General features: G+C 40.6%; 1 protein-coding gene across 1 annotated transcript in view; it reads left to right on the top strand.

The window, feature by feature from the left end:
* Positions 1-3,242: 3,242 nt before the first annotated feature.
* The window catches only part of FSHR (follicle stimulating hormone receptor), a 78,578-nt gene continuing 68,709 nt past the window's right edge, over positions 3,243-13,111 (top strand). Inside the window, exon 1 of the mRNA XM_041489405.1 lies at positions 3,243-3,397. Coding sequence (XP_041345339.1) covers positions 3,243-3,397 — 155 coding nt within the window. The remainder of the gene's footprint in view (positions 3,398-13,111) is intronic.

Raw genomic sequence — 13,111 nt, forward strand, 5'->3', positions numbered from 1 at the left:
GCAAAGATAAGGCTCTCATAAATATCTGAAAGCACCATCATCTCTGCATTTACACATTCAACAGCATGAATCTCAATGACAGTTCATGCTTGCTCCTAGCACATGAGGCTCTGATGGTGGTCCCCTGCAACAGGTCCTGTGGGTTTTCAAGCATGGTCATAGCTCCAATCTGGCACTCAGGAACAACTTGGGAGTGCAAATTCCACAGAAAGATAGCAGGATTTTTTTTTCCCTCTTTTATAAGAATTTTCTTCCCAGGAGGAGATAACTGTGCTCCTGAACTGGGAGTGAGGGGATCACCAGCTGGTTCATCAGTGCAGGGGATTATGCTGATGTGGCTCTGTGCCATTTGACAGTCATGTGCAGAAATAGGACAAGAGTTTCCCAGTTCAAAACATTAATAGACACCAGAATCTATTCTTTAAGAGCTTGGATCATATGTTTAAAACAACTCAGAGATCCTTCTGAATGTTCATGTATCCTCAGGGAGTTTTAGTGTGGTCCTGATTTAGTGCTTGTTCCAATATGAATGAAATGTTCTCTTTAGCATACTAGCCTGATTTTATTGAATGTAATGATACTTGCATATTTCCATCAAAATCTTATCTCTCCAGTATTACAAGAGAAGCTTGCAGTCTGGATAAGGGCTTTATATTATTTAATAATTGTCATCTCATTCTTAACTGATGTAAGTGAAAGTGGAGCAGTGTGTACTGTACTGATAAAATGGTCTCACCAGACAAAAATGGAAAAGAGACAACCTCCCTCCAATATTTGTTCATTATGTTCATGATTTTCTACTGAGCCTGGCCTGATGTTTTAAAATATCTCTATTTTACTACTTGTATTAAAATCTAACATACTTATTACAGTTTTGGTTTCCACTAATTAATTGGAAAAATCCCTCGTAATCATTGTGATATTTTTTTTATCTCCTGACTTGTGTATATAGAAGAATTATTGCTATCATTTGAAATAACTTTTGTGGTTTGATATATGAATCCCAAAGTTAATCAAATTGTGATGTCTTCATATCAGTGAAAATTGTTTTGACATTCAGAGAATGTTACCACTTTTTCAACCATGTCATAAATATTACTATCCATTCCATCAGTATAACATGACCATTTATACTGATGTATTTCTTTATGAAGAGATACAGCTTAAATTCCTTTTTTATCCAAATACTCTTGTACCCTTTATATGCCTAAAACTTCACATTTTGTATTTTGGAGATTTTCTCAGCCTGCCTTTAGTCTATGACTGCAGGAGTTAAGGACTTTGTATTGAAAAGACAAAATCCCAAAAGCCTTAAATGATTTGTCTTCCTGGCATTTGTTTAAATCCTGAAGTGTGTCGTTATTCCAACTTTCAGTGGGCCACAGCAAAAATTTAACTAAATAGGAATTTGTTTGATCATAGGGTGCAATTCTGCAGTTTTCATCCCATTGAGGATGAAGGTGACTGAAGGTTTTACTTATTTCAGAAGACCTTGTAGGTTTAAGATCTTTCAAAGGAAAGGGAAGACAGAGAGATAAGGAAAAAGTCAGTCAGTAAGGTTTTAGAAATTCTTTTTTCTTGGCAGTCACTGTCTTTCTCATGAAACTTAGAAAAATGGACTCTGTTAAACACATACAACTGAAAGACTACTCTTACAACTTGTTATAAGCCTACCATTGTTAGGAAAAGATTGTCATGATTTTTTCCTTACTTTTTTTTTCTATGTGAATCTAAATTCTCATCTTGAGGAGGCTTAAATGACTGGGGAGAAAATAACAAACATTTGGCACAACTGGGGTAAGTCCTAAGTTAAGTTTAATAATTATTGTAATTATTTTAAAAATCTTAATTAGTTATCTCAAGAAACATCTATATTATGAGGCTTGTTTTAAAAGTGAGAATGATGGAAACTTTTGGTCACACAGTTCAGAGAAAAGATGCTGTCTTTTGTCTCATTATATTTGTTAATGCTTTTTGATTATGAAAGAAAAAAGAAAAACCTACAATTTAAAAAAAAACTATGACAAACAAGCTAACAGCAGCTTTTAACAAGATTAAGAAATCCTTCCAAGAAATGGGAAGGATTAAATGTGAGTCAGGTTCAGCAGAATCACCCATGGCTCCCTCACTTACTTAAAATGCACATGATTTATAAGCTCTGTGTGTCTGAAACAGCTATTTACAGTTTAAAAGAAAAACAAACAAGCAAAACACTCAAAAAAAAAAAAACAGCAAAAAACCACAAAAAAACCCTTTAGGTCAAAATGCTCATTTCAGGTGTCTTGTAGAGAAGCTCCGGTTCCAGGCGATGGCCTGGTGCAGCTTGACTCAGTGACAGCAAAGAGTTCACTGGGCCCCTTCCTCAAGGATTAATATCTGTAGTGAGATAATTTAGCTCAATCAAAAAAGTAAACAAAACAGATAGGAATTCCAAGACAAGATTCAACATCCAAGCCTTCTGATGATATTCTTGAGGCTGTTTTCCTCCTGTTGTGTCACAAATAGTCATTTGGCAATAATTCTGGGATTTCTGTTCTAGATGATGAAATGAGTTTACCAGTCCACAGGGGCAATTTGGATTGTGGAGTTTTCTTTGGTTTGGGTTCCAATACAGGTGCCAAAGGAAAAAAGGAGATGAATCAGCAACTACATGAAAAATAATCACAGCTGTGAGAAAAAAGGCATTCTTTAGCTCTGGCTTCAGGTCTATAGAGCTTTTACCCCATGTAGTAGACTATATAAAATAACACCACCTTACTTTTGCCTAGCAGAAATACAAAAGCAGGGGTCCTTGGATCCATGAATGGGAGCATAAATAGTGCCATAAATAGAATGCTTCTCCTTCGGACAAAATGGGTCTAGGCTGTAGAAAGTAAAAATGCTTTGTTGTCTCTTGGTCTCACCAAACAAGACATGAAAAATAGTGTAGCTGAGAAGGAAGAACCTTTCCCCAGCATATTAAAAGAGCCTTGGTTAGTACAGCTGGGCCCCCTGATTTCAACACCACTTGAAATGCAAAATACTTGTGTCATGAAAAATCAGCGTTGCTCTTCTCTATCCCCACTCCAACGCCATAAGGAATCTGGGGTCATGAAGTGAAACTTGCTGAGAAGTCATCCCCTAAGAGCCACATGGTTTGTCCCAGCTTTTGGGGCGGATCTTCCATCCAGGGAGCTGGCCTGGGAGGTCTCTGCGTTCTTCCCTTTCCGATAAAGGGGATGGGCACAGATGTGAAGGCAGAGATGTCTCCAGCCCTCGGCTGCCTGCTGCTGCTGCTCCTGGCGGGCTGCCTGGGATGCCAGCACCACGCCTGCCGCTGCCTGGGCAGGGTCTTCATCTGCCAGGAGAGCCGGGTGCTCCAGGTTCCCCGGGACATCCCTGCCAACACCACCGAGCTGTAAGTGGGGAAAGGGAGCGGTTGGGAGCAGCAGCCTGGTGGGTGGCTCTCCAAACGAGCTGCTGCTTGGCGAGCCAAAGGTCAGGATTGCAGGGAGTCGCTTGGGAGACTCCATGCCAGCTGTTTGCAGAGCACAGCCCTTCCTCCGACGCTCACTTAATTACACCTTGAAACTCCTCTCCATTTCTCTGATCGTGCTCATTGAAAGATCTCTGTTAAGAAAGGATTTTGCACGTTATAATATAAAGTGCAGGCTAAATTTGAAACAAGCATCCTTGGTGCTGTGACAGTAATTTGAAGCATGAAGTCTAAGCTTTCTTTACAGCTTTGCTTTAGTGTTGTCGGAACGTGCAGAGCAACTTGTCTGCCCCAAACAAGTCGATGATGAGTGTTTGTTTGTACTGCAGGAGCTTTCCAAAGGTTTGTGCTTGTTTGCCAAGAAGCAACTTAATGTTTTCCCTTGAAATCTCAAAGGCATTGCAGAAAGGACTCTGATAAACATTCAGAGAGGGATCCTCCTCCACCAGAGGAGAAGCGTGGTTGTGGTTGGAGAGAGTGAACAATGTGAAGATAGAGGAGGGGTTTTGTCTGTCTTAAAGCTTCTCATTATTTTTCATAAAAGTAATATGAACCATAGTGTGTGGCAGCTGTTTTCTGTGTCAGTAGCACAGGCAAGCAATCAAGCTTACGCAATGGAAAGTATCTAACTGCAAGTGATTGTTTTCCTTTTGATAGTTTTAAGGCAAATATCACCCTTTGCCAACACCCCCACAGACATCTGGCATTGTTACAACCTAAAGCAAAACCAAAAGGAGTAGTCCTGGATGAAGCCTTTGGATAATAGGTGGAGTGGCAAGTTTGAAGGGAGGATACAGTGAAGAATTATGTGTCACTAGTTAGAAAAATATACCCCCATCCCAGTTTTACACACCACAGCATATCCATGGTTATTATGCCACAGTTTTCCTAGGGCAGAAGTTTTGTTTTCTTCAGAAGGAGGAGTTGTTATGCTCACTGACTAAGCAGACTGCAGTGAAAACTTGAGAGAAATGTCTGAATTAACCACAAAAGGTCAGAAAAGTTTAAATCATTCACACAACTAGAGGAAAAACTAATCCATCTGTGATTTAGGTCATCTAAATCCTGAGTGAACTGTGCTCCAGGCATGTACAGCTAATTTTGTTTAATTTTGCTTTGATTGTTTCTTTAGATTACAGAGTTAAGGTCTGCCTTCTAGGGATTAAGCAAAAGCATTTTTTAATTATTTCTGCAAAGTAGAGTATCACTGAAAAGCACCTGTTAGTAAAATTGGATTTGTTTTCTCCTTGTTAAGTTCTCGAGAGTTTGTTGAGGATGCTAATTTATGGGTTCTTAGCACGAGTGTTATTCTCTGAAACAGGCAGAATACAACATTAGTGTGACTGAAAACAGCAAACAAATCCTTTCTTCTGCCAGTGCTGTGCAAATACTGGATTTAGAATCTCTCAACTTGACTCTCTTCTCATTTTCTCAACATAAACCAGCTTTTGGTTTCTCAGGAAGTAATTCAGGTCCCGTTCCATCAGTATAGCCCTGGGACTGATTTCAGCATGCCTTAAAAATTTGAAAACTGCCTAGAGTAGCTTTGAATATACCAAACCTTAGCATTACCAAAGCCAGATACATTAGCTGAAGAGCTATCAAGTGACAAATAAATCTTAGATTTTTCCTCCAGTATCAAAGGGGAACTCTAGAAAAGTGCTTTCCTTTGCATCTCTCCACTGAGTGCCCACCGGGGTGATTCAGGTGACTAAAATAGGTTTTACTGCTCCAGATGACACTGCAGGTACACTCCAGGTAGCAGGAAAATCTTGCTTTATGTTTTCTCAAAAAGACTTAATGGGTGAAATGAGTTTTTTGATCAATGTATCAACTCAGGCACAGAAGGCCATGGTGTGTAAGAACCCTGTACAGGACACAAGCAGAGATTTCTTGCTACAAACAGCTCCTTTTTTCACTTAAGAGCTCATTCTGGGAGTCTGGATGCAGTCTGGTTTTATTTAATATAAAGGAAGGGCGTTCACTTCAGTACACTTACAGCTCTTCACCTTCCCTTATGTGATCTTGATAGCTTTCCTAAGTTATCTTGGAGTCCTTCCCTAGTGCCTTTAAAATGTTGAATAGCATGCTGGTGAATGCTTTAGAGTGAGAACCAGAGCCTGATCAGCCTCAAGCACTTCTCCCTTTGCCGTGTGTTTCTATTTCACTACAGCTGTGTCTGAACTTGGGACACTGGCATGTGGCAGCCAGCTCTGACACTTGGTAGGAAAACTCATGACAGAGGTAAAAATAGGGCCCTCCCTAACAATTATCTCTTTGCCATTGCTGAATTTTTTAATTGTTATTATTTTTTAGTGTTTGAGTGCTGGTCCTGAACACGGGCTGCCGTGCGGGATTTCTTTGCGGTTGGCTTCCCCACAGAGAGAGCTTAGGCTCCAAGGGAAACGAGCTCTGCAGTGTGGTGCATGAGACAGGGGTTTGTTCCTGGCTGGAATAGCATCTGCTTTAGCAAGAGTGCTGCAGAGGGAAGGCTGGTAGCCTCTCAGGGTGTGATTTCATTTTGTACTCACTTTGTGGAAACAGAGCAGGGATCAGAATACACATGCTTCCGTCACTCTAATTTCTGCCACATCTACTTTTTCACTTACAGGCCAAAATCTCACAAGAGGATAATCACAGCTTGGTTTGTCCATTACTTTTTGCAGATTCCCAAGCACTCTGCAGCTGACATATTCTGAGTGCTTACAGGAGAGGCTGTGGTTATTTTCTGCTTTGCTTTATAATCTTTGCCTGGATAGAAGAATTTTTGGTACTTTTTTGTACATACCAAAATGCCTGAGAGATGGCTCTGACTTACAGCTTTGGAGTCAATCCATTAGAAACTGGAGACCAGCAGTTCAGATGGGAAATGTAGGCTCACCAGTGTCAAGTATTAGCAATTATTTGCCTCTGGGGAAGAGAGGAGGGAGTGACTCAGTAGCAACTGCAGGCAGTTTGCTCCTTGAAGATCTATTCCAGCCTTAAAATCCAGTGTCAAGTTTTGTAATCCATCATCAGTATTCAGTAGGATTTCATTTATTCATTAGAGGTCTTGCTTTGTAATGCAAACAAAAATAGCATTCTCAGAAGGGATCCTTCTTAAGATTTAACAAACTACTTTAAGTAGAAACATTTGGATAGCACCAAGGAACAAGAAAACAGGAAATGGCCTCAAGCTGTGCCAGGGGCAGTTTAGGTTCAATATCAGAAAAAATTTCTTCCCTGAAAGGATCATCAGGCTTTGGGAATAGGCTGCCCAGGGAAGTGGTGGAATCACCATCCCTCTAAGTGTTGTGGATGTGGCACTTGGGAACATGGTTGAGTGCTGAACAAGATGGTGCTGGCTTCACAGTTGGACTCAATTATCTGGGAGTTCTTTTCCAGCCATAATGATTCCATGATTTTAGGAGGCAGTTTAGCCATTGTCAGAGCAGTTTAGAGCTATGTTATATAGAGTGTTTTCTCCCAAGCATCTGCAAACTATAAACAGCAGGGTTTTTTACTTGCTTGCTGCATAGGTGTTTTTTTACAATTGCTCAAGGATATTTACTTTAGACTATCAAGTCAAGGCTGAGGAGATGTCTGAGCACTAAAACATCAGCTGCCTAGAAATAGCAAGTCCTGTGTTGTGTATTGAGGAGTCAGATGTGCTTCCCAGCTACAGAAGCTGCAAATGATGTGAATTGTAGCTGCAACACTGTTTTTGACAGCTGCAATTAGGATGTTTCTTTATTCTTTCGCACTTAGAGTTGAAATTACCCTGAAACCTGCAGACAGCTACACTTCTTGCATTGGTGTTTATACTGATGGACTGACCTTAACCTAAGAAAGGCAAGGTGTGAGAGGATAAAGTAAACTAACAAAATTAAGACCCATGAAGCTTTGAAGTCTCTGTGTTGTGGTGGTAAATCACACAGTCAATCAATAAACCCACATTTTTTCGGGAATGAGATGAGAATGTTTTCACAGCAGAGCATCTTGAAAATGTATTACATGCTGACTAAAGCCTTTTTAATTATTTTAGTTTTTAATTCAAACCAGCTTTGCATCTGTTAGGGTTACATTCTTCTCTTCCTGAATTTATGATCAGTTCGTACTTTGAAACAGAAAGCAACAGAGTTGCTGTAAGATTGCTGTCTGTATATCAGTGCAGTCGTCCAATGATTAGGCTGGATTCTGTATTTGACATTTTAATTGGGAGGATAAAAAGAAATAGGCAGGTCATAAGAAAGGAAGAGAAAGAAACAGAAGAAAATTACACCAAAGGATAATAAACTCAGCAGAACAGATCCTTGGCTGGTATAAATGACCAAAGATATATAAATATTTACAGAAACATTCAATTCCTAAACCTTCAGGGGCTTTTCAACACAAGGAGTTACCCTGCACACAATGGAAGCTGCTTTGCAGTGCGGTACTCTGCTAGTTTATTCCTGATGCTATAAATAAATACCTGCACATGGTTCTCACCTTACTTATAGGGTCTGCAGCTTGATACATGTATGAGAGAGGTATGGCCAAGTCTGAAGATGTATAGTTGTGTGTGTGTGTGTATATATATATACACACACATGTATGTATGTATAAAATATATCTTTGAAATGAAAGTACATTCACTTAAAATTTAATGACTTGCTAAATCACTGAGCTTTTTCCAGGGAAACAGTGAAAGCCAAGACTTGATTTTGTTTGCATGCAGCACTGGGAGGATACCAAGCTGATGCCCTTCGCTGGGGTCAGCTACAGATAGATTCTCTCAATGTATAAATTCTGTTTTTTCCAGCAGTCTCTGTTATACACATGCGCACATACACACACACAAACCAGCCTGTGTCACATCCCCACACAGCTGAAACCAGGCAAAATGGGCTCCTGGGCTGATGAGCTCCATGTCCTGAAATCAAGCCTCTCTGTTAGACATTTTAGATATGTTCTGCTTCAGTTCCTACAAAGAATTAAAACATGCCTAGTGAATGAGATAATAATAAATGTTTTTTCTAAAGTGTTTGGAAGATTAAAGTAGTCATTTGTAGGAGTTACATTTTCTTGTCTCAAATATGGTGTCTTCATCTTGTGTGTCTCCCCATTCAAGTCATTAATATAGTTAAAAACCCAGGAGAGTTTGACAGTAATGTTATTCATGAGATGGGATCTGGTAAATACCGAAGTTAGTGTTGAGGCACAGCAGGAAAGAAAAGCCCTACTAAGATGTGAAATTAGTAGTTTTAAACTAAACTGTGGTAAAAATGGGGAAGCTGGTTAGCCTAAGGGACATTGCAAAGTAGGATGGAGGTCTGTCTTTTGCTTCTCCAGCAAGAACATGAATCACTAAGCAGATTTGAGGAGTCATGATTCACTGGTGTCACCCAGCCGTTAATTTCCTCTGCACTGAATGGTATGTTAGGCTAAACACTTCAACAGTATGGATGATTTCCTAGCTTCATTTACTCCCCTTACAACAGTTTCTCACAACTCATCAGTTTTCACTCTGCAGAAGTAAAACACTGTATTTCAGACTGTGTTGCATTCTCGTGTCTAATACTGCAATGTATTAACTCCATCTCTCATCCCATGCAGGGACACTTTGGCACAGGGAATCCTTTGAGTATCACTCAAAGATGACTGCTGCTAGCTGGGAGAGCAGAGCATAGTCAGAGCTCCAGGGAAATGCTTTCATGAGTTTGAGTGACATTAAAGTGCTTATGTGGCTCAGTCTCAGCTTCAGTGAGCTGCCTTCCTGTCCCTCACCTAGGGAGCTGAGGGTATTTATGAAGAGAGGAATGCAGACAGGGGTATGTGTGTGGGTGCCACTGATGCTCTGACCCAGCAGGGTACAAGCTGCTGTACTGTAAGAGCTACCAAGCCAGGCCAATTCATCTGTTATCCTTGTATTTGTCCATGCAGTTGTGCTTTCAGCTCCTCAGTCAGGTTTACGCATGGCATCTTGGGAATTTGAGTTAATATTTTTCTAGATCAGACACTTAGCAGATTCATATAAGCATTGCAGTCTTGAAGAGTAAAGCTTATTATCTCCCTCAATATCGCAGGCCATGCCACTTAAATAAAATAAAATAAAATTTTAAAAAAAGCTTCTCAAATACTTGATAATCCAAGATAAACTTCTGAGATGATTTCTGGAGAAGAGATCCCCAGTGGGACATGTCTTTAAAAGCTGCAAATCCCATTCCTCTGGAAGAGTATCACACACAAAATGTGTCACCTGATAAGCCAGCAGGAACACGTCTGCTGTGCTCCTCCAGGGTTTTCTTTGCAGATGCTGAGGGGATCTCATCAGGCTGACATGTCACTGGAAACACTGCTTGTGTGAGAGTTTAACAAGGGTGACAGAAGAGAGTGGATGAGGAATGCCACAAAAGCAGGAAAAGAGTTGCCCAGAGGAGAGATTATAAGAATATACTTCCCAAAGGGAGAGCTGCTTTAACTGCCAGCAGTGTGTGTGCAGGAGGGGGTCCTGCAGAGGCAAGCAGAGTTATCTGCCAAAGAAAAATAAGCAAACCTGTGAGGCATCCAACTGAGGAGCCAAAGAAACCCATGCAGAGTTCAACATGCCTCACTCTCTCCTCTCTTGTTGGCAGTTTAGTTTAGTTAGTTCTGCTTAACTTTCCCGAGTCCTTGTGCAGGCAAGTTAAAAGATAATTGGGGTGGGCTCACAGTTAATTTAAATTGTCATAGCTTCATTAACTTCAGTGAAAAGAGCTCCATTCATTTTCACCATCTGGCAATGGGGAGCTCTCTCAGCCATGTGTTGTTCATTTTGGAAGCAGCTGATTGGGAATGAGTGTGCGTGTCTCTGTGTGTGTGTGTGTCCAGTAAACAAGATAGTTTAGGCACAAAAGACAGGTATTATTTTTCGTAGCAGTCTATTAGTTTTACACAGTGAGGGGCAAGAACTCTGGTAGGAAAAGACACTTTTCTTTGTTTAGGACCTTGACCTTTTCAGACAAAATCTGTAAATTATTTCACACACTTTGCCTGTGGTTTGATTGGGCTGCTCTTATTAGCAGTGAAATTTAAGTCATTAAAATGAAGTTTATTTCAAATTATAGGTCAGACCAAGCATGGATTTCATCTAAGAGTATAGAAAATTATTTCTTGTAATTGTCTCACGTACACTATAATAAGGAGCCTGATTTCTGCCTTTTACTCAGGTCTAATTTCTTTGATCTTGAGGGTCTAGGGTCAGAAAAGCTTGCGGTTTGTTTACTTTTGCTGGATGTTTTCCTCCAACTATCCTTACGTCTTTCAGGAGCTCAGCCTGGAAGGTAGGGATGCTTTTTATCTCCCATTACCTTATCAAGCCACCTACAATCATTTGCTCCTGGGTAGCTAGAGGAGGACTTACAGACTTATTATATGCAGAGAGAGATATGTGTCTGAGTGAAACGAAAACAGCCCCCAACCCAGCTCAGCTGAACAAATCCTTGCTTTTCATAAGTATGTTGAGCTTGCTGAGCCTCCCTCTTTGCCTGGACTAACTAAATAATGCTGTATCCTTAAATGTGACCTACTCAGATCTTCCTATAAACAGGACAGCCTCAATTTTAAGCATTTACTCACTGGGTGAGCTGCAGACTGAAGCTTTCAGCTCTGCTCACTCTCTTATCTATTCAAGAATGCTATTACTAGTCAGCATTTTAACGTATTTGTCTGGAAAGTCTGTTTTGTGAGCGCCATGATTCTGAGAATGGTCCTATTGACATAGAGTTTCCCCATATCCACGTACATGAGGATGTACTTTCTGATATGGATCCTTGTCCAAATACAGCCAGTTAATTGGAATTTATTTGTAAATATTTATTAGTCAGGAATCTCTGAATCTTCAGTGATTTTCCAAAAACACTGTGTGCATAAACATGCAGCGGGGAAAAATTCCAAGTTTTTAGTGTTTCATTCATCTTTTGTTTGAGAGTGGAGCCAGGGGGGAATATACTTGCAAATGGAGATCAGAAGATTTTTTTTATTATTATTTGAAATAGTAGCATGCAATGAAGAATTGGATGGTCTATGTGAAGATTGAAAAATAAAGTGGTGCTTGTTTTCTCGGGAGATTTTTCTGGTGTCCCATATTTATGTTCTAAAACTTTGGGATACTCATAAAGCCATCTTCCCTCCCTCTTACCCCAAAACCAGATCCTAGCCCAAGAAGTGTGCCCACAGACTTGTGTATGTGCACAGGGTGTCTGTGTTTAACTTCTTCCTATGCCAGTTTGGCCCTGGGCAAAGAGGATGAGATTGGAAAACACTAGTGTGGATATACAGCTGTAACTCCTAAAATGGCCCAGGCTGAGGTGAGAGAGTAATAATGGTAGGAGGGACCCTCTGTCTGTCCCTTTTTCCCAAAACCAGGAGGATGGGATGGGAAGAAGTGATATGTGGTTATCTGAGGTTGGTTTTCTTCACTGAGAAGGAGGCAGGCTAAGAATTATAATGGTTTTCTTTTGGACACACCTTTGAAAGCCTTTTAATGGTTTCATATTCTGTGCTATGTCATGTGCTTAGAAATAATCTCTGATGTAACAGCCTGCCTTCACTTGGCTTTGAGAGGTTTGGATTTCAGGGCCTCCCTTCAGCATAAGTTTTGATTTCTTTTTTTCACCATCACAAGGTACAAACACATTAGGCTATCGCCTTTAGTAGCCCAATAGACATTTTTGAGGGCCAGACCCTTTGTAAAAGGGTATCCTATTCTGTGGGAAACATTCATGCCTGTGAGAGCCACAGACATCCACTGAGGCAAGAAAGCACATCCGTCTCCACCTGTGCTGCCTCCTCTGGCATCTCCAGTCTCTCCACCGGCTTTAAAAAAAAACACCAACGGCCAAATCCATTTTTTCCTTCTACTGGGAAGCAGTCAATTCTTAAGGGTCGTTCCTTGGAGTCCAGTCTCCCAGCAAGAATATTTGTAGACACACATAAATTTCCGAGCAAGGAAGGTATAAGTAGAGGGGCTATAAACCCATGGAAAGACAGTGGGTTGAAGCTGAAAAACTTCTCTTGTCCCCAAAGTTTTCTTTGGCCAACAGCGCTGCTATGGAAATTTTTGCTTTTCATTTTTGGCAAGTGAAGAGTCATAAAAGTAGCACAGGCTGTGCTAGGAAATGACAGAAGACCAAGAACTGCCTTGGAGGAACAACATTCTAGGTGGAATGACTGGTTTGGGGAAATACTCGCTGCATCCGAATCCCACGAGCTGCAATTTCCTATCTGCATTATATTGTTGCCATAGCAGATGAAACCCAGACCTCATTCTCCAGTCCTTTGAAATCAGCATTAGTGGCCCCTGTGAGGGAATACCCTACAAGAAAATCCAGGGTCTGATTCCACAGGCGTTCATACACAGCCTAATTGCTTGCCCAGGCTGCTCCACTGCTTCCCGGTGGGACAAATCGCAGGTGCAAAAGTACCTGTCTGTACTGATTTGCAGATTCAGGACTTTGTGCCATTGCAGTAGACAGGAAACCACTGTGGGGAAAAATAAAATGGGTGTTGAACACACAAATGAAATAGTTTTTTAAAAGATTGAATTTGTTTTAAATTATTAGGGGAGATTTTAATTGTTTTAATAGGCCACATGGAATTGATAAAACTGTCTTAAGGCTCACAAAGTTTTCTATC

The sequence above is a fragment of the Pyrgilauda ruficollis genome, unplaced genomic scaffold, assembly GCF_017590135.1.
Source record: "Pyrgilauda ruficollis isolate IOZ18807 unplaced genomic scaffold, ASM1759013v1 scaffold93, whole genome shotgun sequence".
Lineage (NCBI taxonomy): Eukaryota > Metazoa > Chordata > Aves > Passeriformes > Passeridae > Pyrgilauda > Pyrgilauda ruficollis.